The sequence below is a fragment of the Drosophila nasuta genome, chromosome 2R (assembly GCF_023558535.2).
Source record: "Drosophila nasuta strain 15112-1781.00 chromosome 2R, ASM2355853v1, whole genome shotgun sequence".
Classification (NCBI taxonomy): Eukaryota; Metazoa; Arthropoda; class Insecta; order Diptera; family Drosophilidae; genus Drosophila; species Drosophila nasuta.
In genome coordinates, this window is record NC_083456.1 from 27,879,750 (window position 1) to 27,904,114 (window position 24,365).

At 37.5% G+C, this 24,365-nt stretch overlaps 3 protein-coding genes across 17 annotated transcripts in view; 1 reads left to right on the forward strand and 2 right to left on the reverse strand.

The window, feature by feature from the left end:
- The window catches only part of LOC132786815 (heterogeneous nuclear ribonucleoprotein R), a 58,352-nt gene extending 49,124 nt beyond the window's left edge, over positions 1 to 9,228 (reverse strand). Inside the window, exon 1 of the mRNA XM_060793482.1 lies at positions 8,856 to 9,228. Within this exon, the coding sequence (XP_060649465.1) occupies positions 8,856 to 8,868 (13 nt within the window). The 5' untranslated portion in view covers positions 8,869 to 9,228. The remainder of the gene's footprint in view (positions 1 to 8,855) is intronic.
- LOC132786814 (uncharacterized) lies at positions 3,187 to 7,231 on the forward strand. Its single transcript, XM_060793478.1, has 7 exons — positions 3,187 to 4,329; positions 4,543 to 4,838; positions 4,898 to 5,078; positions 5,146 to 5,263; positions 5,746 to 6,275; positions 6,600 to 6,717; positions 6,791 to 7,231. The coding sequence occupies exons 1-7, from the start codon at positions 3,407 to 3,409 to the stop codon at positions 7,055 to 7,057; spliced, it is 2,433 nt and encodes an 810-aa protein (XP_060649461.1). The 5' UTR covers positions 3,187 to 3,406; the 3' UTR covers positions 7,058 to 7,231.
- A 145-nt stretch (positions 9,229 to 9,373) lies between the features above and the next one.
- On the reverse strand, positions 9,374 to 20,753 carry LOC132785738 (solute carrier family 35 member F3). Of its 15 annotated transcripts, XR_009632344.1 has the most exons (12): positions 20,104 to 20,753; positions 18,991 to 19,399; positions 18,000 to 18,178; positions 17,809 to 17,937; positions 17,538 to 17,727; positions 17,295 to 17,384; positions 16,962 to 17,091; positions 16,458 to 16,527; positions 15,390 to 15,403; positions 14,515 to 14,544; positions 12,978 to 13,233; positions 12,545 to 12,624 (listed from the first exon to the last, which is right to left on the reverse strand). XR_009632344.1 is itself a non-coding variant. In XM_060791967.1 (11 exons), exons 1-11 carry the CDS (start codon positions 20,665 to 20,667, stop codon positions 11,244 to 11,246), a joined length of 1,920 nt encoding a protein of 639 aa, XP_060647950.1. In that variant the 5' UTR covers positions 20,668 to 20,753; the 3' UTR covers positions 11,153 to 11,243. The 15 variants fall into 15 exon arrangements, 13 of the variants coding, with proteins under 13 accessions (XP_060647948.1, XP_060647949.1, XP_060647950.1 ...); XM_060791967.1 differs by lacking the exons at positions 12,545 to 12,624; positions 12,978 to 13,233 and adding an exon at positions 11,153 to 11,358; XM_060791968.1 differs by lacking the exon at positions 12,978 to 13,233 and having other exon boundaries at positions 11,354 to 12,624.
- Positions 20,754 to 24,365: the final 3,612 nt, after the last annotated feature.

Below are 24,365 nucleotides of genomic sequence, written 5' to 3' on the forward strand. Positions count from 1 at the left end.
AATGCTGCAAAATTTCGTTCAAATTCGCATTCTTTTTTCTGTTTTTTTTTTTTTGTTTTGCACTCTTTGCTTTTTGTTGGTTTGGGTTATCGTCTGGCAACGGCAATCATAACAGCCCGAGGAGCCGAAACCAAAAACCGAATCGGCGAGGCCGAAGCCGAATAACACACACTCACATACAACATTGTTAGACGAATGCTGCGACGCCAGGGGGGCAATGCAGTGGGGCCTGCATACGAAGAAGAAGACGATGACGACGATGGCGAATGTCAGGAGGAGGAGGAGGAGTAGAAGTGCAGAGTAGAGACAGGCAGGCAAACACAGCGCGCAGGCAGCGGAGGCAGCGACGGCGACGTTGTGGATTTTGATTCTGGGTCATTCACCCTTGACAAAAAAAATTTTGCGCTGTGTTAGGCCGCTTTTGTGTATGTTTTTCTGCCGTTGCTGTTCTTGTTGTTGTTGTTTATTTGGCTGGCTGGGATGGAAGTGCTTTGCATTGTTGTTGCTCTGCTGTACAGAGATATTTTGCTGCCGCTTCAACTGCTGATGCTGACGCCCAGCACGTACAGCAGGCATCCCAAATTTGGGGCTGCTCTTTGGCTAAATTTTTGGCATTTGTTTTGTTGTTGTCTTTTTTTTTGTGCCCAAAATGCAATCCAAAGAGATCGCAGACATGTCGACAGCGCGTTTTGCATATGTCCAAAATCCTTTCTTTTTTTTTTGTTTTTTGCTTTTGGCATTTGATTTTGTTTAAATTATTCTTTGCTCTCTTTCTGTTGTTTGCCTATCTCTCTGTTTATTAGCATGCAAAAAGCACACTCTTTTTGTTTGCCATTTTTTTTTTTATGGCTTTTGAGGTTTTTTGAACTTGAGTGCGCAATTTATTTGATTTAATTATAAATTTCTTTTATTTTTGGCTTGGCATTTTTTTTTTGTTGTGCAGGGCGCTTGATAAAAATTATCAGAAGTGCTTTTGTGTATTGTGTTTGTATAAAAAATTAATTTTTTTTCTTATTTTTATTGGCATGCTATAAAAATCTCTGGATATGCTTTTTGCACATCATGTGTGTTTATGGGAAGTCTGCCAACTTCATTTTTCGGCTCATTCAGTGTGGCAAAGTAGAAAACTATTTAATGCTTTGGCACTTTTTCAAATGAAACTTTAATCTCGTTGAGCTTAACTGCTAAATGGTTGTTTTTCCCCCTCCCCTGCTGCTCCCATCTTCCTTTTTTCATACTGTGTGCAAAATCCCCAAAAATAAACTGCTGGCAAAATGCAATCGCCGTTGGCATTTAGGACACGACAAAGGGGAACAAGCTGAAACAGAAACAAAAGTAACAGCAGAAACAACAACAGCAGCAGCGACAAAAGCAGCAACAACATTCAATTACAGGAGCGAACGCAAAACTAAACAATCAAATGAGTGAGCTAGACTTTCAGATACCCGCTACCAACTTTTGGTGTGACCAAAAATGTTGCAATTCAGATATTTGCATTAGTTACTATGTATTATATTTTCAATATATTTGCAATTATTACAATAATTCAATTGATTGATACATTTAAAACAAAATATTCATTCATAATAAAGTTCACTGGGCACTAAATTAAAATACCCTGCTACATTCTGAGATAGTCAATATAAACAGAACAGAGAATGAACGCAACAAAATAACTGCAACATTTTCGGGGCAGTTGCAGTTGCTGTTGTTTCACAGTACTGTCGATTCCCACGTGCAAAATAAAACAATGCGAGTGCCGCCGCCGCCGCGTAGATTTATCTGCATTACGAGGTGCGGCACAAGGATAAACAGTGCCTACCACACACACATTGGCACGGAAATGTCAGTCGACAAACTGAAAATTATGTTTGTGCCAAATTTTGCTACTCTCTTTTTTTTTTTGGCCAGCAGAGAATTGGCGTTGTAATCCAACTGGGCAAAAACAACCAAAACAAGAAAACGAAATGAAAAAACCAAAACGACAGGTGTAATAAATAACCCAAGCGAACTGGTCAGAGTAAAAAAAAAGAGGATGCCACTGCTAAAGGCAAAGAGAAAGGGGAGCAAGAGTGAGAGCAAGAGCAAGGCAAGGGGAGCGAGTCGTCTCGTTCGCTCGCTAATTCGTGTCATTTAGCGCAGGTGGCGACACTGTGGCCAAAAGAGGAGCAAGAACAGATTGACAGTGATACGAGGCAGATGGAGGGAGAGAGGGGGAAGGGAGTCAGGAAATGGTTGCGGTTCGAAACGCTTCGAAACTTACCCAAATATCTGTGTGCTGACCTCGTTGCGGTTATGTGAATAATGCAAATGTTATGGCTATCAATGCCGATCTATCAAGTTTTTTCTTCGATTTTGTATGCCATTCCATAGGGCGGCCATTGGCTTCATTGCATTGGCAGTCGCCCAAAAATATGCGATGCACTCTTTTTTTTTTGTTGGTTGGCACATGGCGGTGCTATAATAAATTGACTGTCAACTGCAGATTGCGTTATATGTGTGCATAATTAGAATACACGTTTGTTGGCGGGTTGGGGGTTTACAGTTGTTAATAATAAAAATGCAAGCTTGAGCAAACACTTCAAATGCAAATTTGCAATTTCTTCAACATGGCGGCAAAGTAACGGTGAATTGGCGCGTCAGGTGCCTTGCTACGAAAATTTCACTTGTAACACAAATAAATTATAATTTTTAACAACAATTGTTTGTAGTTTATAAGCACTTTTTTTCTTTTTTAGATTGCAAGATTTATCTGCTTTTAAATTTTCATTATTAATAAATATTCACTTTTTAAATTCACTTTTGATTTTTAACTAAAGGAGGAGCAATATTGTGAAAACTATCGATGCTCCCGCACGTTATCGATATATTTTAAAAATCAATTTTTGAAGACAAACAATGCAATTATTACATCTAACCAATGTTCGCTATTCTAATTCAGACTTTTCTATTTATATTAATTTTAAAATTATTTCGAATTTTATGTACAAGCTAAATTCATGTTTGCCTTATTTTTCAATATTTTTACAGATCATTTAAATTTCCTTTTTTAAACGAAGAACTGGTTCACGTTAGGCCCGCAATTTGCAACACTGAAGCGAACCACCCGCAACAGCGCTTGTAAACGATTTATCGATATGCGCAGTGTGACCGTCGCTACTGGTTGCAACCACTTGCAACACTGTTGTTTGAGGGCGTAGTTCCTCCAACAAGTGCAAAGCATCAATTTGTATTACTAATCAAACGCGTTGCGTTGTGAAGCTGCGGGCGTGCTCTGGAATTTGGTGTTTGTTTTAGTTTAGTTTTGTGTTTTTGCGTTTAAATTAATACAGCGACGCCCCGCGCTGCACATTAAGCTGCTCAGGCAGGCAGCTACACAACAAACAAAGCCCCCATCAAACAAAAAATGGTTTTGTTTCTGCCGTCGACAATTTTGGGACGCAGCTATTTGCTGTTTGTTCTTGTTCTGATTGTGGGTGTGTTCGCTCAGCACGAATGGCAGGCTCGTGATGCCTTTGACGAGATCAAACGCCAATTCGATAAAGTCAACGCCGACAATTGTCCCATACAGCATCATGGAGATTTGTTTATGCCCACGGACGCCGTGTCCCACAAACCGGACATCAAGGAGGTGAATGTGAATCCAGTGTTCCCCAATCGTACAGCGCTACTGCATCTGCAAAACATGGCGCTAAGTCGCAGCTTCTTCTGGAGTTATATACTGCAATCTCGTTTCATTCGTCCCGCCATCAACGATACTTATGATCCTGGCATGATGTATTACTTCCTGTCCACAGTGGCTGATGTTTCCGCCAATCCTAGCATCAATGCTTCGGCTATTTACTTCTCGCCGAACAGTTCGTATTCGTCATCGTATCGTGGCTTCTTCAACAAGACCTTTCCACGCTTTGGTCCACGCACTTTCCGTCAGGATGATTTCAATGACCCCATCCATCTACAAAAGATTTCCACTCTGAATACTTTTGATGTGCAGGACTTGGGCGCTCATCATCCCGATACCATTTCCAAGGATTACACCCACGATTTGTACAAGATTAATGAATGGTATCGCGCTTGGTTGCCCGATAATGTTGCCGGACGACACGATACCAAGATCACGTATCAGGTGGAAATCCGCTATGCGAATAACACAAATGAAACGTACACATTCCACGGACCGCCAGGCTCTGAGGAGAATCCCGGTCCCATTAAGCTGACACGCCCCTACTTTGATTGCGGACGATCCAACAAGTGGCTGGTGGCTGCCGTGGTGCCCATCGCTGATATTTATCCCCGACACACGCAGTTCCGGCACATCGAGTATCCCAAGTGAGTGCAAGGGAGCATGTATTTTTCTTTAAGTATTCAATTCAATTCAATTATTGGTCCTGACCTAATATACACAAGCTGTATGAGAGTCGATGCCACATTTAGTATACATCATTTGGCTATTTCCATTATCATTCTATCTAAATTACAAATTCAAATTCATTCAAGAACAATTTTTAATCTTTATATTAAATTTTAAACCCACTCTTTTAGATACACCGCTGTCTCTGTGCTGGAAATGGACTTTGAGCGTATTGACATCAATCAGTGTCCGTTGGGCGAAGGCAACAAGGGTCCAAATCACTTTGCGGACACAGCGCGTTGTAAAAAGGAGACCACAGAGTGCGAACCGTTGAATGGCTGGGGCTTCAGGCGTGGTGGCTATCAGTGTCGTTGCAAGCCAGGCTTTCGACTGCCGCCCACAGTGCGACGTCCTTATCTAGGCGAGATTGTGGAACGTGCACCAGCTGAACAATATTACAATGACTACGATTGTCTCAAAATTGGATGTAAGCAAAGATTGCTGTTCTGCTTCTTTAGATGTGCTTTAATCTTGATTTCTTTGTAGGGATTCAAAAGCTGCCTATTACTTGGGAACGTGCGCCATATCACGTTAGGCAAAAGTATTTGAACATGCACCCAACGTATCGCAACTTTACAACGGGTTCGAAAGCGCTACACGCTCAGCACTTGAACATTGATCAGGCACTGAAGTATATTCATGGCGTCAATTATCGTACATGCAAAAAGTAAGTAGCAAGAAGTGCTGTCGGTTATAATAAATAATTTTCTATAATTTCCATTTCTTTTTTCTAGCTTCCATCCTCAAGATTTGATATTGCGCGGCGATGTCAGCTCTGGCGCCAAAGATCAGTTTGAGAACGAAGCCAAGATGGCTGTGCGTCTGGCCAACTTTATCAGCGCCTTTTTGCAGGTAAGACGCTCGCAGTGATGGAAACAAGGTTAATGCTAAGGCTGTGAAGCTGTATTTCCCATCGCCTTCACGCTAAATGAAGAGCAATAATTGATAAACCCGACACCTATTAAGAGGCCTTCGACGTCGCCTCTTGAAAACTTCTCAAGTGTAAATTATAATTTTCCACGCGTAATTCAACTTCCTCGAATTTCCTGCAATGCCAGTTTCAGTTTCCAGCTTCAGCTTCTATATTTCGCTGTGTTGCCGAGTGTTGCATGAATTAAATATTCAGTGTCAAACCATTACCAAAATGCTAAATTCATTAGTTTGAGGACACGAAAAACGGGTTCGCCACAAGGCGGCGTCGTTATCGTCGTCTCTTCATTAAATGCGGCAAATGTTCACATCAACTGCTTCTCTCTAAATCTCCCTCTCTCTCTATGCTCTCGGGGGGGAAATTCACAAAACTGCTCTCAAAACAAATTTTTAATATCTTCCAGATATCGGATCCCAATGAAGTCTATTCGGGCAAACGTGTGGCGGACAAACCACTGACCGAGGATCAAATGATTGGTGAAACTCTGGCCATTCTAATGGGCGACAGCAAGGTGTGGTCGGCCCAGACGCTTTGGGAGCGCAATAAGTTCACGAATCGCACCTATTTTGCACCCTATGCCTACAAAACGGAGCTGAACACACGCAAATTTAAGGTGGAGGATCTGGCGCGTCTGAACAAAACACACGAGCTGTACACGGAAAAGAAGTACTTCAAGTTCTTGAAGCAACGATGGAATACGAATTTTGATGATTTGGAAACGTTCTACTTGAAAATCAAGATACGACACAATGAGACAGGTGAATACCAGCAAAAGTACGAGCATTATCCCAACTCGTATCGTGCGGCAAACATGAAGCATGGCTACTGGACACAGCCGCAATTTGATTGTGATGGCTATGTGAAGAAATGGCTGGTGACCTATGCGGCTCCCTTCTTTGGCTGGGATAGCCTCAAAGTGAAACTGGAATTCAAGTAAGTAGATGTTGAATATAAAAAGGGGCCGGTCCGAAAACTGGTCGGATTGGATTGAGTCGAGTTGAGTCGAGTCAAGTCGCTTGTCTTGGTTGCGTGCCGCTGTCACGGGCCTCAGGATCACCCCTTTTTTAGGGGATAGACGACGAGTCCCCTAAGTCCCATTTGAAATTGTTTGCACTGTTGATTGTCTAATTTTCAAGTGTTGACATTGGCCCAACTTATGACTTGTGACTTTTCGACTCTCGTCTCTCTCTCTCGGCAATTGTCATGCAAATGTTGGACGGGGCAATTAAATTGACTAATTTGTTGTTTGCTTCACAGAGGAGTGGTTGCCGTCTCCATGGACATGCTCCAGCTGGATATTAATCAGTGCCCGGACTGGTATTATGAACCGAATGCCTTCAAGAACACACACAAATGTGATCAGAAGACTTCATATGTGAGTAACTGAAATATATTGTTTGGTCTTTTAATGAAGTTGCTGAAATGTTTTCCTTTGTGTGTTTTTTTAGTGTGTGCCAATTCAGGGACGTGGTTATGAAACTGGTGGCTACAAGTGCGAGTGTCTGCAGGGCTACGAGTATCCTTTCGAGGATTTGATCACCTACTACGATGGCCAGTTGGTGGAGGCTGAGTATCAAAATATTGTGGTCGATAAGGAGACACGCTACGATATGTTCAAATGCCGTTTGGCGGGTGCAGCGGGTTTGCAATCGGCATTGGGATTGGTCATTTCACTATTTGGTCTGACCATCACATTGCTCTATCGTTTTAGTTAGGCGCATCCCACCCCTTCTTAAGCCAAATATCTTAACAATTCCGTCCGCAACTCGTAAAATCTCTATAACTTAAGCAGAAAAATCCGAAAAAAAATCTCTGACAAAGCAACACAGCAAACTGAAAGACACAAAATTGACACCCAAAACAAAACGCGCTGTTGCCCAAAAAAATAATTCAAAAAGAAAAAAAAACGCTCAACCAAGTTGTCCACTCTACTTCTGTGTATTCTCCATATTCTCTCTCTCGCCTTTGAACATTGTCATCATTTATCTGCAAGGCGATTAAGTTGTAGACATAATCTATTACAATGAATCTGGTTATTTGTCATTTCTATCAAAAGCGGCAGCCAAAAGCAGCGGCAGCAGCAACGGCAGCAGCAGAGGCTACAGAAAAGCGCAAACAGCCGCGCCTACTGTGCTCAGATTACGGAAGCGTTTGCCGTTGTCGCTGCCGCTTCTGCTTCTGTTGCTGTTGCTGCCGCTTCTTGTAGCTTTCGATTGTGGCCCTTTGCTAATGTCCGTGAAGACGCACAGCTGTGTGTGCGTGCTCCGAGAGTCGAGAGATCGCAAACCTGTTAACATCAAAACCCAGTTAGGCCTTTGCTGTTGCTTCTGCTGTGTCTTCTTGTGTACCTACACCCCATCCACACCACAGCAGAGGGGTTGTTTGTGCCGCACACACACACGGACACACACCTTTCCTGCCTAGCCTGGGCAAAAAAAAAGCAACGCCTGCCTAGTGTTTTTCTTATATTAAATCGTCGTCGACATTTGCGGGGTTCGTCCGTCGTGTTCCATGGTCCATTCTGGCTGGCTTTTTTGCCTGAATTAAATATGCCGCCGTTTTTCTTATTTTTTATGCAGCTCTCCTCTATTTTTTTGTGTGTGCGCGTATATATATATTTTTTTTTTTTGCTTGATTATCATATGCGCTTGAATTTTTATTATCTATATATACCCTGAGAACTTTTTCTATGCGCGGCACGGAACCAGTTTTATCAGCCACTTGGTCGTGGTCTTCCTTTCGGCTTCTTGGTCTCCTGCCAGGGCAATTCAGGAAAAAAAATTGCCAGCTCTTTTTTTAATTCATTAAAAAATGATATGGTCATAGAGAGGTAGCGTAGAGACTTGGACACAACTTGGCAAAGGAGAAAAAAAAAATCACAAAATATTTTCACACATTTTTCATAGTCATATCAGGGCAAAAACAGTGGGCAGTGACGACCGCTGCGTTTTGGGCAACTCCTCCATTTCCATTTCGATTTGTGCCGTTGCCGGCTGAAGACTCTGCTGCTGCGTGTTTGTCTCTCTTTAGAATCCGACGCAGCGGGAACACGTTCAAGTGGTTCTCGCATTTCCATATTCCATATTTTTTATTATACTCTTTTTTTATTATTTTGGCAACGTAATCATATCAGTTTGTAGGACAGTACAAAAAACCGAAAAAAAGACAACTAAACGAAATTTTTAAGTGTTTTTAAGTGCCTTAGCGAAAAAAGGAAATTAAATATAAAAAAGACTTCAAAACGTAAGTCCGTCCAATATACAAATATAATCACTGTCTCTTTTGTATTATGTAATTTTTATACTATACTTATTAAGTGCCTTGACAGAAGCGAATACATTCGATTTTTTTAAAATATGTAACCAACTTGTAGTCTAATAATTGTGTAGTATTAAGATCGAATCTCGTTTAAAAACAACACAGAAGAATCTTTTTTGTAACTTGCAATTTATAAGCAATATACGATTTGTACCAATAAAATGACACTTAGAAAAATTTTGGAGTATCACTTACCAAACTTATTCATATTGGTTTCGCAATTAATTTTGCAAAAAAAGTTCGTCCAGGTAATTTATGAGTTTGGTTCTGATTTATTTTTACTTTTTTTTTTTGGGGAAACAATGGACAAACAAAACACACGAACTTTGAAAACCAAATATTTTATATATATCTGCCGCCCGGTGTTTGTCGTCGGGCGCCACGTTGTTCTTAGATCGCGGTTAGTTGTTTTGCACGGCTGAACTGATACGATTTAGTTGCGATCGGTCCGAGCTATCCGCGAAATATAAAGAAGAATAAATCGTTAATTCAAACGTTGATTTATTTTTGATCCTTTTAGAATTTTAACAAATTTTGGAAGGGTTCAATTTTAATGAGAGATGTTTTTGTACTGACGTTCATACGTTGCCCCACAATAAAGATTTAGAACGCTGACAGTTGACATTTGTCGCCCCGCCAACTAGACATCGATTAAGATCGTAAGTACAAAAAACAAGTTATTTCTTTTTATATATATATTTTTTTGTTTTGGTTTTTTTTTAGTGTTCATTTATTTGTTGGTTTTTTGTTTGTGTCTTTTTTTCTTTTTGCTTGTTCTAAATACATAGTAAATACCACTTGGCTCCTCTGAGCGGGGGTAGATCTATGGAGTTGGTTATCAAACGTCATCATTAAAAACTATCACAAATCAATTTATTGGATGTGGCTACACAATAATTTAATACAAGTTACAAAGTAGGCAGCTGACAAATTGTATGATTCAAATACCAGTTGCAATGAATGCTTGAAACGAATCAGTCAGTCATTGAATACCTTGTGAGCTCTTCTTTTTCTTTTTTTTTTTAATTTACGCCTGGATTCAATCGTACAATATTTTCAGTGACTTTCACATTATTTATAATAATAATAATACAACAAGGATCAGATCGCTCAACAATAAATACACAACATTTAGCTAAAAAAATTACATTCAATATTCGCCATTCACATTTTTGTTTTTTGTTTGTCTCTCACAATAAAACGAAAAACACATTTAACATTTAACACAAGCCAAACTTTGAAAACAATTAACTATTTCATCTGCCCTTTTTTTCATTTTTTTGTTGGAACTTCATGTGGCCTCTAGTAGCTAAAAATGAGCTTACAACTAAACGGGTCATATTTTCTAGGTGTATCTAAAATTTAGGTGATGCCTATCTTAATTTTGTTGTAACGATGTCTCATTTCTTTTTGTTTTTTTTTTTTTCGAATGTCTCTAGACTTATAAAGATGTGCCGCAGTGTAGGTTTACTTTTAAAATATTTCTTTTGTATTATTATTGTTTTTCTTGTAGATTTCGTTAATTTTAAGTTTAATGTATATAATTGCTAAAAACAATTGGCTTCGATATTTCATTCAATTTTCCATTTCGAGATTTTGAATTTTGAACTAAATTATTTCGTATATCAGTAAAGAGTTACTAATCTTAGTTAACAACATTCAGGGGCATTTCATTTGAGCTCAATTTGATCAAGACTCTACGAGTATCATTGCTTCTGGTTCTGGGTTACAATGTGCTTGGGTTTCCACATGGTGACATTTTTGAGATTTTAAACATATCTTGTGTGTGTGTGTAGATCATGAGCTATGTCTCTGAATCTGTGTAGCTTTATCTGTATATTTTGATAATTGTAGCGTAATATAATATGTGTGTTAATTATTTAATATTTGAGCAAAAATTCAAACTGCATGTGTGTGTGTGTTTTTTTTTTCTTCACAACTAACAACATTGACAATTAAATTACCTACTTCCGATAATGATATAGTAAGTAAGTACACCGCAACCATTAATTTTTTTCAGTGTCTTAGTAACTGCTAAGGTGCCTGATTGTATTTGCAAATGCAGGTAAATTTGATATGCACGATCCTCACTCGATACACGCGATTAACGATAACGATAAACATTAACGATTGCCTAGCTTCTTTCTTATTCTTTTTGATTATCATTCTACTCTGTGGGCGCATAATAAACCACGGTGGATTTGCGTCTGAATCCCAAATTAAAGAAGGATGTCTCGGACTTTTTGCGCTCGTGCTCGTGCTCATGTTCGTTGCCAAAGTAGGAGAAAAGTCGCCCAGTGCCCGAGGGCGGGGCACGAATGCCGCCGCTACCCCGTCGACTGCCATGGCCATGGACGCTGTGGCTGCTGCTCTGTCGATGGATCATGGTGAGGGATGTGTGCGAATGTTGGCGTTGCAAATTCTGTTGCTGCTGTTGCTGACTTTGATGGTGGCTGTGGTGACGTTGTTGGAATAGTTGCTGCAAGTGGTGTTGGCTGTGGTGGTGTGGCGGATGTTGGTGGTGTGCGTTGGCGTTGGTGTTGCCGCCATGCAGAAACCCAGTTGTAGTTGGCGATAGATCAGTCATCTCACACGGCCAGAGGGTGAACGAAGATGGGACCTTATGTATCCCGTCCGATAGTCGATAATGGTGGGATGCTGACCTGTTGAAGTACCGCTCCGAGGGCCGCGACCCCATCTAGATATTGTCGAATCGAATCGATTTGAGTTTTAAAAGAAAATTTCATATGTTAGCGATTGGCACATAAATAGTTTTATCTACAGCATTGAATTGTCTCGATTTTCTAGGCATTTTGTGTTCAATTCTAATGCTCTATAATATGTACACAAGTATTACGGAATTGTTTTAATTTTTGTTCCATTGAAGTTAGCTTTAAATATTTGATTGAACGTAAGTGCAGTGCGATGCAAGAGAACAAAACAGTTATACTATCATAAAAGTGTTTAGAAAAGAATTTTGCTAAATTTTAGTGAAATTTTTTGCCGATAGTAATGCCGATAGTAATGTCGATAGTATTACTATCATTCCCTTATTTTTCAGCACTGCATTTACGTGGTCTAACTAGAAGTTGACACTAAGATTGTTAGGCGTCTAAAATTGTTAGCTAAAAGTTTTTTTTTTACTGATTTTTTACTGATGTTTCTTAAGTTTGTCACATATATTTTATATATATATTTTTTAAATATTTACAAAATCTATTGTTGTGTTGTTAATCGTGTGTGTTTCTGTCTGCGTGTGTGTTAGTGTTTGTGATTAGATATTTAGGAGAATTTGTGGATTTAAGCGGAAGCTGTGCCACATAGAGATTCCAGTAGGCTAAAATACTACGAATACTTAAAAAAGAAACAAACAATTGAAGCAAAGTGCAGCTATTTACAATGTTACTATGCAAATATTGAACAAATTATGATATACAAGAGTTTATAAAGAGAGTTATAGAGATAGTTAGATAGAGGATATAGTACAAGGACAGCTACGAGAAGTTGATTAAAACTAAGATTAGGGACAAACAAATTTGTAAGTAAAAAGCGCTCACCGTTTTTTTTCGTTCGTATCTCAATTTTGAAATATTATTGTACTTTTTACTAAGTATTTTGTTTGTTTTTCATATATATATTTTTTTTTTTGGTTGGTATAAAATTGTTATTGTTCAACAGTAGTTATACGACATTTATATAAAAAATCATTATCATGTTGTGGGCCGTGGGGCTTAACAAAAATTCGCCTAAAGCCACACACGCCTCTCGCTACAAAAAATGTTGTTGTTTTTGTTTGTTATATTATCAATAGTACTGTAGTATTAATATGTAGAGAGAGGATCGGGTATTATATTATTATTATTATTATAATATCATGCGTTTGGCTCAAACAACATATGAGTTCGTATTGACAGCATAATATTTTCGTTTATGTTTATAATGGGACGCATAAATATGCTGCGATCTGTGAATAAAAAAATACAACACAAAGAGAACGAGAGAGAAATAGACAAAGAGAAAGAGAAGGAGAGAGAGAGAGAGAAAGAGAAAAGAACATATAATTTGAAGAGGATTTGTAAAAGCACAAAACAAATGAGGAGAACATTAAACAACGTAAAACGTTTCCGAGCAATAACTATAGACTAGAAATTGTAGTTAATATTACTGATATTACTATATGTTACGTCACTCCAGCTGATCTAGAAATGTAATGTGTGTGTGTGTGGGTGTATCTGTGTGTTGACTGGGAACTATACCTGGGATACGCATCAAAATAGAGGTACAAAAAAGCTTTGGTTTTTTTTATTGGGTACTTACCCGCAAAAGGACTCTCATTATTTCTTTTGTGGGGTGTCTTTTTTTTTCTTGTATGTGGAGGGGAAAATCATTTACAAAATATATTTATATATTTATATTCATGTATTTGTTGCTGTTGTTGTCTGTACAGAATTTCTGTGATTTGTCCAACTTTTAGCTTATGTGGTGCGAGAACGAACGCGTGATGTGCCGTTGCGCATATCTCGTGGACGGTCCTGTGACTGCAGCATCTCGTTTACAAAGCGCTGGCCTACCGCTACTTGGTGTGGATATCATATTGATTTTTTATTTTATTGATCATTTTACAAATTGTGTTCGGTGGTGAATTTTGCATATGCGATTTAAATGTTGTATTTTTTGTACAATTTGACGTGTGTTCAGTTTGTTGTTGATTTTTTTAGCCAGGTTCATACATGTTGTGAATATTTTTGAGTGTTCGTGTTATTACAGAGAGAGAGAGAGAGAGAAACAGAGAGAGAGAAAGAGAGAGAGAGAGTTTCAAGAGGGGGAGACAGTCGACAGATCGGTGGTAGAGTGGTGAAGAAGAAAAACAAGAAGAAAAGAAGCAATAGTACAGATTAGCGGTGTTTTCTATATACAAATCAGAATAGTATTTGTTTTTTTTTTTAGTACTACAAGAGAGCTGCTATTACTAATAATTTTCGTTAATGAGCAAATTTTATTGTGAAATTATTTGCTTAACAAAACATATTCAAATGAAATTTCTTTTGTGGTGAGCATATGAAAAATACGAATAAAAAGTTCTGCAACAATTTGCATTTTGATTGCTGTGTTTTTGTCACACTTTTTAAATAGTTTTCGTTTTTTTTTTTGGTGCGGTGACTGAGAGAATATTTGCGTGCTTTGGTCACTGGAGCACTGTTCGAGGGGTTCCCGGAAGAACCCCGGAAGAAGTTTGAGAACTTACCTTACTCGATCGTAAAGAAAAACTACGTGTTACCTACGCTACGAGTTACTTAAGATTGACGCAAAAATAAACTACGCAAACTATCTAGTTATAGAGTATCTTAATTGAATAGCATAAGTTGAAAATCAAATGATTGAAATTTCGATATTTTACTTAGTATTCTGCAATAACTGAGAAACGATGCAATAAATTAACGTAAGAATAATAAGGAATAAAAAGAAATGAAAGTTCAACTTGAATCCCTATTTAAAGCAATTGATTATTAAATATTTTTAAGAATACTTATCATGTCATACTTGTGTATGTTAAAGAGGTTATCGCGTCTAGATATTTTGGATACGTATCATATATGGTAAGAATGCCCATTACAAAAACAAACCCGAAAGATTAAACTTCAATCAAATGATGTTATTTTGTATAGAATAAAATTATTTCGATATTTTGTTTGGTATCTTGTTAAAGTTTTGAGTTTTGGTTTACCTATATATTTTTAATAGTAAGTATATGTAATAACAGAAAACTTGTCTCTTGTTTGGCTTTTTTAGTTTATGCTTAAATTAAAAACGGATTTTCTTTTCGTTTTGTTTGCCAAGAACTCACGAAACTCACCTCGCATTGTGACCCAGCATTATGATGCTTCTGCAAATACAATTGAGAAATGTCGACACCATTTTTTATTTAAGAAATGAGTATAGTATATAGCAATAGAGTAGAGTATAGTTATAGTTATAGTTATAGTTATAGTTATAGTTAGATTAGTTAAAAGTTGCTTGAAGAAGACGTTCAAGAGACAGTTAGACAGAAGAATACACAGGATATAAGATAGTTGGTTAAATCATAGAGAAACTGAAAGAAAGAAAGTTTGTCGAAGTTTCGAGAAAAGGAAAATGAGTGGCCAATTGGAAATTGGAAAACAAATAAGATTGTAACGAAAACATGCCAATAATATAACACTTTATACGAATTCATTATTTGTATTTTATTTATATATTAAGGGGGGTTTTATACGATTACGAGTATTTAATTATTTTACTTTTTTGTTTTGTTTTTTTGGTTTTTCTTTTTTTTTTTGCTGTGCTCCCGTAACCATACCATACACGTAAGTACACATACACTATATAATATATATATATATATAAGTTTATATATATGTAGTTGTAGGTCGCATTCTTAATTGCTTTTCACAGAAAGAGAGAGAGAGATAGAGGTATCAAGGTACAAATGTATCTTCAAAATTACAAATAACCTTACAACTAAAACAATATTTTTTTTTTTAGTGGGGACTCTGAGTCGTTCATGCTACGCGACGATACGATAACGATAACGATCTGGATATATCTTCTATATATTGTAAAGTTGTAATTTTATTCAATTGTAATTGTTGCGCCCTGCTTAAAAAGTGCAGACAGTAAAAGGTATCAAAATGAGCATTATAAAACTGAAAATAAACGTTAGTTTAATCGTAATTGTAATCATGTATTTACAGCATTTGGTCAATCTCAATCCATGGATGGGTGGACAATGTAATCAGATTGGAAAAGAAATGAAAGAGAAACTCAAGATAACTATACACAGTTGAATTGTTGTTTGTTATATAAAAAGAATTACAATAAGCGGCGTGTACTATCAACAGATCGCACAACAAGCAGCCAAAAAAACAAAATAAACAAATAACGAGCCTGGGAACAGCATCTGTGCTGTAATCGATAGGTTGAGAGGTTATTTGGGGGGGTCTTTACAGGTCGATTATACAATATGGTGGGTATTATATGTGGTAAATAGTAAAATATTCGCAACACCAGCGAAAGTCAAGCTACGCAGTTCATTGTGTATTGTTTTTTGGGTGTGTAATAACTACATTTATATAGAGCCTGAGAGCATGGTCAATCAATATTTGGCAACAACATCCATATACAAAGATATTTTACACAAAATAAGAAGAGCTCCTTTGCAACGCAATGATGTACTTTTTATGTTTTTGTATGCAAAGTGTCAACAACAATCAAACGATAGCGTCAAAAAACACATTAAGAAAAGTAACAACAATTTTTTTGGTTTTTTTGGGGTTTCATTTGGCAAACTGCACAACAACAGCCTGAAGTAGGTAATGTAATACAAATATATGTGTTTTGTTATAGTTGGTGTCATGTAACAAGGCAAGAGTGTAACTAAAGTTTATAGATAGGTTTTGAGTATATGTTGGTTTTATATATATAGAGTATATCTTTGTTTTCAGAGGGGTGAGCGCAAAAGTTTTTGGAAGCCAGGGTGTTTGTTAGTTGGGTTTGTTGTTTTTTTTTATCACAGTTGTGTATTTTTGTTAACTATAATGTACAGATATATGTATGTGTGTGTAGATATTGAGAGCTTTGTATTCAGTCAGTAAAAAATCTGTCAGGTTCACATAAAAAAAAGAATCTCTGGTAATTTACTATCTTATGATGCCAACGTTAATGTGTTTTCAAATTATGCTATAGATAATATTTGGTACTAAATTTATTTGCAATTATTGTTTTTGGTATTTTGTTGGGAGTTTTTTGGTTTTGGCCTACCGAATGAGCATAGCGAATTTCGGCTAATTCACAACAACATTGGTAACGGAGTATGGCACGAACGCTCTTTCTGCAAGATGTTTGTTTATATAGAATTAAATACATATTTTTATGGCATGTTAATACAAATATATTAGCAATATTCATTTTGGTTTTTTTAGCGTTTTTTTTTTCATTTAGATTCATGTTAAGTTAGTAAATTTTTTTTTTTTTAATTGTAAATACGTTACAAATAAAACACGAAGTATTTGGAAAATAGAGTTGCAATAACGTAAAGAAAAAACATAAATGATAATATCGAAAAATATCGTAAAAATGATTGAAAAACACGCACAAGTTGTACTCACTAAGAAAAATTAGCATAATACATAATAATATTGTAGTATTGTATATATAACATTTTTATTTTGAGCATTTATTATTTGTAATGAAAACCAAAAAACAACTGAAAACGAACACAAAAAGAGTAATAATGAGTAAAAAAGTCAAGTGGAAAGTACTTACCGTAGCAGACGTGTTATATAATCGGGCCAGTTTTCGGGGAACATGACGAGGAAAAAACCAATGGCAATCAGAATAACCCCGGCCAGTTTCATGCCCGCAAATGTCGCACTGTACAGGATGACGTCGAGTGCTAGATGAAATGAAAAGCGAAATTACGATAAATTAAAGCGAGATCTTTGAACTCAAATACAGATCAACATACGAGTATGAACCAAATAATTTGACTTAATATTTTATGGCAACAAGCTCGCATGCAATCTAATGTTCGAGTCACGGCACGGCATCCAAAAATCCCTTTGGAGAGGTTTTTTGGACTACTTGTCGTATACGTACCGCCAGAAACGGGCACAGCGGTTATCAAACCCAATGTCACAAACATGTTGTAGGTAACGGCGGCGCTGAACTGCATTAGTACGTGGAAAACTGCAATGAAAATTAATTATAACGATAAAAACTAAAGACGTATGGTAAGGGGGAATAGCGAAAAGTTTTCTTCTGAATTGAAAATGCAGACTGTCGACTGAAGTTGTTATTGTACATATATAGTATATAATGTATAAAGTTATAAAATCGTACCCAGAAGCAGCACGCTTGCTGCTAATAAAACGTTCCATGGTATGCTTTCCGACGACAGGTTCTCGGCTCCGGTGAGGTAAAGGGCCAGCACAACGGGCCACAGCAGCAGAGCATTGAGCAGACCGAGTGCGGTGAATGTGAACGCGATTTGGCCCACCGGCGGATCGCCCATCACCTTGCGGAACATAACCTAAATAGCAAAACAGGCAACAGCACGACATGAGCATATATAGTAGTAGTAACATATAGCCAAGACACGACACGAACTTACCCTAAACACGGCATAGCCGGCAGCAGCTAACGTGGCCAGAACAACGCCGCCCAATGTGCGACTCTCCGTAATGCCATCCATATAGGCCAACAGTGCGATGCCCGTGTCGCACAGGATAACAGCCACAATCTATATATTTGTATATATATTTTTAAGAAGTGGAAACATCAGCTGATGTTCTTGATTCTCACCCGCACTCCAACGAATTGCTCATGCAGTATGACCCAGGAGAGCAGATAGACGCAGGCAACATTTGTGGCAAACAACGCCAATGCATCTGTGGCAAAGAGTACATGCAGCGACAGTGTATACAGATACGTAGTCACCAGCCACAGGATGCAAAAGGATAGGCAGCGATTGAGGAAGCGACCTGCAACGAAAGTAGCAAACAAAACAATTGCAACATATTGACCCACTTAACAAAAAAAGGGGAGGAAGTTAGCTTATACTAAAGTGTGCTCGATAGTGAGATGCACTTTGCAAATGTGTACAAAAAATATAAAAGTACGACTGAAGAACACTATTCGTACAGTAGAATTTCATTTAAATAAATACATAAATAATGAATGAAAAAGTATTTATCATATATATAAGTTTGCCATTGTAAAAAAAAGTACTTTGAATTGTACTTTTGTCACTGCTTTAAAAAACGATGCAAAAAATGATCTGTAAAAATGCATTTAAGATATAAATTCTATATGCATACTTATAACTAAAAACGTATTCCTCTTATGAATAAGTTTACCATGATACATTTACATACACAGCTTGTACTCTAGAATTTCCTTTCAACATATAAATAATATAATTTAGAACTAAAAAAGTATTCATCTTATGAATTAGTAGATTTGTAATCAAATTTTCGGCAAATTACTTAAATTGACATTTTTATCATTTGTAGAACACAATCTTTATCTTCACCCTCAAATGACAATTCAAATTTGATTTTAAAAAAAACGACTGTAAAAATTCTAAAATTACTTTAGACTATGTGTAAAAGTAAAATGTGTTGTCCTCAAACTTAAAAGCTATAGCTTTTGTAGTCTTTGAGATATAGATAGAGAGATATGACTTTTATTTCGAGTTTATATATCTTCTTGCCAATTTCTTCTCTTGCCACTTAATGAATATACCCTTCATTCCCACCAATTTCTTCTCAAATTTCAGTTTTTCTTTACTCACCTATGGTAAAACCACGCTCGCGAAATCCCCGAAGAACATCGGCCAGAATCTCGCTGAGCTTATCGCACTTCCGCGCAGATATCAGGCCCAGTATATAGATGGGAAAGAAGAGCAGTGAGAAGTTGGTAAAGAACCAGGCGGCAAAGAACGGAGCACTAAAGTAGACGGGCTGTCGCGGTGGTATGTTGAACATCTCGGTGGCGTCTTCGACATGATGCAGCGATGAATCGCTTATGGCCAGTATGTCCTCCAGTTCGGTGCTCAGTTCAGCGCGACTCGACGATGTGTCCAGATCATCGTCCAGCTCATCGTCGTAGGGTGCACGATACAGATACATGTACTTGATGCAGTGTGTGGCGCCCACCCACGAGGCAGTTACCAAAATGGTGACGCAGACGCCAAAGTACATCTGTTCGAAAAGAAGAAAGGAATATAGATTTACGACCACATATGTATAGATGAAACAAGCATTTTTAATATATTTAAAAGTTATAGAATTAACTTATAGAATTTAAAGAAACTATTTTAAATATTAATCCCAAATATCTTAGTAACCTAGTAATTATATTTAAGAGCAATCCAGCAATCTCGTAATTATATTTAAGCACAATCCAAACAATCTTAGTTACATTTACTATTTACTAAATTCAAGCAAACATTTTTAAACGAAAAATACTTTTTCAATTACAGCTTACATTTTGAGTTTCTTTTTGTTGAATCCAGAGAATTTTAGTATCTTTTTTAGTTTATTAAATTTTAAAACAATGTCCCTAATTTTTTATGAAACTCTTTTTAATACCAATTGCAGCAATTGAATTTCTGCTTATTTTCCATTTTACCGTCTTCACCTAATTTCTTCTTTCCTTTTCTTTTTTTGTAAACAGTTTTTAGTAGTTTAGTTTTTCAAGAATTTAATAATGAACTTCAACATAATAATAAATGTAATAAAATAGAAGTATTTTACCATTTCATTATCTAATGGAAAACTTGATTTTACAATGCTAATTTATAATTTGTTTTTGACTCAGGTATAGAAATACCTCTTAAAATTAAACTTCAACTTTTTTGTCAAAATACCCATAAATTTGAACTTCATAAGTTTTGTTTACTCACCTTTTTGGCCAACTCGGAGCAGCAGCTCTCCTGGCAGGCCTTGAGCTTGCGGAACCGCACCTCGCCATCCTCGCCAGCCTGCCCATTGGGCGGATGATCGATGGCCAGGTGGGTGGCAGTCTGTGTATCGCTTGAATCACCACCGCCAACGCCACCGCCAACTCCACCGATGCCAAAGTTGTGTTGGGAACCATGTGTGCCAGTTGGTGTGTCCGCTTGGATGGTAATCACTTCATTGGGATCCTGTTGGCTGGATGATATTGAATCTTGGTGGGTTATTTGCGGGTTGCTTGAGGTGAGCACATTGCTAAAGCCACAACCGATGCCGCCAACGCTGCTGCTGCTGGCGATGCCACCGCCACCGCCTCCACCGCCTCCACCACCCGCTCCTCCCCCTCCTGTGGTGCCATTATTGCCAACTACAGTTGTTGGGCCTCCACCTCCGCCGCTTGTGTTGTTGTTGTTGTAGGGACCATTCGAGGAGGAGTCGCCGGTGACCACCACAGATGGAGTGCGCACGCGTTTCGGATTGAAGATGGCTGGAATTTCGCCGTCGCGCGTCATGCTATTCTCATTATTGCCACAAGTTGTTGCTGCTGCTGATGACGTTCATAGTGTCCACCGAAGTCTTGTGTTGTTGTTGTTGTTGGCTGAAGGAGTAAAAGTTCAGTTTGGTAATTAAGCATAAGAAATTAACACCAGCATTAGGGATATCCTTCGATATAGAGCAAGGGTTTAATTGTCAGATACGTCTCAACGTGGAACGCGAAGCTCACGTGCTGAGCGCGATTAGAGGCAGAAAGGCAGCCAGAGGCACACGCAAAGCTCAAGACTCAATTCCCTTGTGATGGCCAACTTGCAGGCGACGGCTCCAAATGGCTTGTACGAATAACAAGCAAAGGGCGAATTTCACACACCCAAATCACGCAGACCACAAAACTTACTAATTTGCATACGCCCAACTCGGACCCAACTCAACTCAAGGCAGCCTTGTTTCATTGCTAAATGCTCAACTCGCACTCGCATTCGTAGTCGTAGTCGGACTGGACAAGGATAACATTGATTCCACACACAGTTGGCCACACATAACAATGGGGCAGTATATTATGAATGTATGTGCAGCAGCAGCAACAGCAGCAGCAGCAGCAGGTCAAGTTGAGCCAAAGTCAACGCCGTCTGAGTGGACAATAAACAGTCAGTTGTTGCTGCCAGCAAGTGGGGCAATTTGTTCAACTTTTAGTGCAGTATTAAATATGCCCCCACTCCCACTCCCACTCCCACACTTCCATGACCTATGGCCTTTCCCTCTTCCTCTTCTTTTCCCTTTCTATTTCCTTCACCCCTCCACTTGCAAGGCCAGCCAAATTGTGCCTGCGTCCTTCGAATTGTCTTTTGAGCCGTTGTCCCATTGGGCATTCAGCTTGTCTCCGATAATGACATTCTAATTGAAACATTAAATATTAAGAGCGCCTACGCAAATACATAACTTGCCGACGCCCCCTTCGACCATTTGGCCAACACATCGATGCGTTTTAATAGCTTTATAATGATCGGTAATCAGACGAGAGTTCTTCCACACTTCCCCATTCCATTCTTCATCAGTTTAATAGGCTGGATTTTCGCACAGGCTGCGTGGCAATTTTGATGTCATTGCTAATATTCGATTATATAATTATATTGATTTTCACAACCTTGAATTGCCACGTTACGCATTAAAGTAGCTATCAAAAAGAGCTTTAAAGTGTGACTTATGATGGGGCTGCATAAGAAGTGTGTAATAAAAGCATGACTTTGTTAACTTTATGGTTGAAAAAGTTATTTCAAATTTAATAAATACATAATGTCAGCTGCGTGACCTGTCCGAAATTATTCAATTCATTTAAACACTTTTCAAAATATGAAATAAAGAATTGTTTGCCCTAGTTTTTTGTTACTATTAAACATTGTTAAAGGATAGAAATATAAAAAAAAAAATTTAAAACGAAAGAATTTCAAATTAACTCATAGACTAACACTTGAAGTACTTCAACATAAACCGTTTAATATTAACAACACAATCAATATATTTTGAATATATAAACGAATAAATTCATAAATTAGAATTTAGACAAAACTTGTGTATAATAAATAAATTATTATTAATATATTGACATATATGTAAATTGTTGGAATACCCATATTCCCATACAGAAATACCATCTAGTATATATACTTTTAAAGGCGTTAATGAAAACGTAGCCTTTGGTCACACTGATCAATTCTCTTCCCTTTTATTGTGAGATCGTCAAGGAGACAACTTGTGTGGTGCTGGTGTTGCGGTTTAATAAAATAGAAACATAAAACATAAATTCTTTTGTGTAATTATTGGAATTATAAATCAAATATTACAACAGGTTATGGGCCCAGTTCATGCCTTATAAACAATTAAACTTTATAAACAATTTATATATAAAAAAAAGGTCCTATTTTAGTTTCTTGAAAATTTATAATTCTTGTGAAATTGCGACTTCTTGTGAAATTGCGAATTCTTGTTAAATTGCCATTTCTTATGAAATTGAGATTTCTTGTGAAATTAAAATAAGTTGAGTTCCGCGACAATTCATCTAAAAAATCGTGTAACTAAACATAAGAAGACATTTAAGGGGAATTTCAAGAATAGGGTTAGATGTCACCACTGTGACAAAGAGGGACACATTAAAAAGGATTGCTACCACTATAAAAGAATTCAAAATGAAAGAAATAAAGAAAATAAAAATGATGATAAACAAGCTAAAACCGCAACATCACAAGGCATTGCATTTATGGTAAAAGCGCAAGAAAACCTTCCGGTAGATAAATGTGGATTGATACTTGATTCCGGTGCAAGCGACCATCTGATAAATGATGAGTCGCTGTACATCGATAGCGTGGAATTGGTTCCGCCGCTTAAGATCGCTGTCGCCAAGCAAGGCGAATATATTTACGCTTCTAATGACCACGAAATAACGCTGGAGGATGTGCTGTTTTCCAAGCAGGCTGCCGGAAACCTGATGTCGGTGAAGCGCCTACAGGAGGCTGGAATGTCAATCAAATTTGACAAGAATGGAATAACCATTTCGAAGAATGGATTGACGGTGGTCAAGAATCCAGGTATGTCTATATATATGTATTAAATGCTCACACTATCTTAAATGATGTTCACTCATGGCAATGGAATGTTTCGTATAGGCCCAATAGTTGGTTACATACGCGATCGCACTCAGGATTACATTTTGGTATTTCACATATTAAACGTATTTATGGCGCTTTGGCGAAGGCGCGCTCAGGACAGAGCCGCGTGGAGGCACATCGCGCTTCAGGCTGAGACCCGATAAAAGGGTTGTCATGGCCATATAATAATAATAATGGCGATTTGTGCTTTTCCTTGGGTCATTGAAGTTCTAATCATCAAGTTCCGCCGACGCAGTAAACTTGCCCGCAATAATGTTGGCGAGCAGAGCAGTGGGAACAACACATTGGCGCATTAAATGTAATCATTTATATTAAATGCTCAATAAGCATATTTTGAGATGATTATAATGCCGCATGCACACATTTATTAAAATTTAGTCCAAATAATGTAAAAATATCGTGTGATTTTTATTGTTCTAGAAAAACTATAATTTATAAATCAAATATTACATAAATACAAACATAAATAAACTACTTTATCCTCTCAAACTATGCGTATACAAATTATACAAAAGAAAACGGTTTGATTATAAAAATATATGAAAAAATAATGACATCATAAACATATCTTGCTCATTAATGCGCTGAAAGATGAATTAAGTAACTAAGTATAAAAATGTATAAAAAATACATAAATTTTGACTCCAAAATAAACTATTTCACCCCATCAAACTTAACACGATGAATACATAAATCAAAATATTCGCAAAAATGTCAGCATAAAACTACAGCAAAGCATAAATAACGCAATAAATATTTCGTTTATTATTCAATCCCATCAAAATGAAATTTTAAATATTTATAATTTACCATAATCAATTTTATACTTTTCTATTTCAAAAATGTAATTCCTGAACTCGCCCCACACCCCGCACTTTAATATTAATTGAAACTCGAGTGAAATCTTTAGCGTACTTAAAGGCGCATTACGTATGCGCAGCGTTGCCAACTATGCGAAACTGCAGCGAGATTCTCTCGCTTTACTGAATCTCTCGCTTTCAATGAATAATTAGCACGCTTGTTAGGTGCTTGATTACAACCAGCTAGCTACC

Coding starts and splice junctions, on each gene's coding strand:
- LOC132786814 (XM_060793478.1), top strand. CDS start 3,407: ATGGTTTTGTTTCTGCCGTCGACAATTTTGGGACGCAGCTATTTGCTG. Junction 4,839..4,897: donor CGATTGTCTCAAAATTGGAT/GTAAGCAAAGAT, acceptor ATTTCTTTGTAG/GGATTCAAAAGCTGCCTATT. Junction 5,079..5,145: donor AATTATCGTACATGCAAAAA/GTAAGTAGCAAG, acceptor TCTTTTTTCTAG/CTTCCATCCTCAAGATTTGA.
- LOC132785738 (XM_060791965.1), bottom strand. CDS start 20,667: ATGACGCGCGACGGCGAAATTCCAGCCATCTTCAATCCGAAACGCGTG. Junction 17,385..17,537: donor AGCAAGCGTGCTGCTTCTGG/GTACGATTTTAT, acceptor TTTTCATTGCAG/TTTTCCACGTACTAATGCAG. Junction 16,528..16,961: donor TATATAACACGTCTGCTACG/GTAAGTACTTTC, acceptor AACATCTTGCAG/AAAGAGCGTTCGTGCCATAC.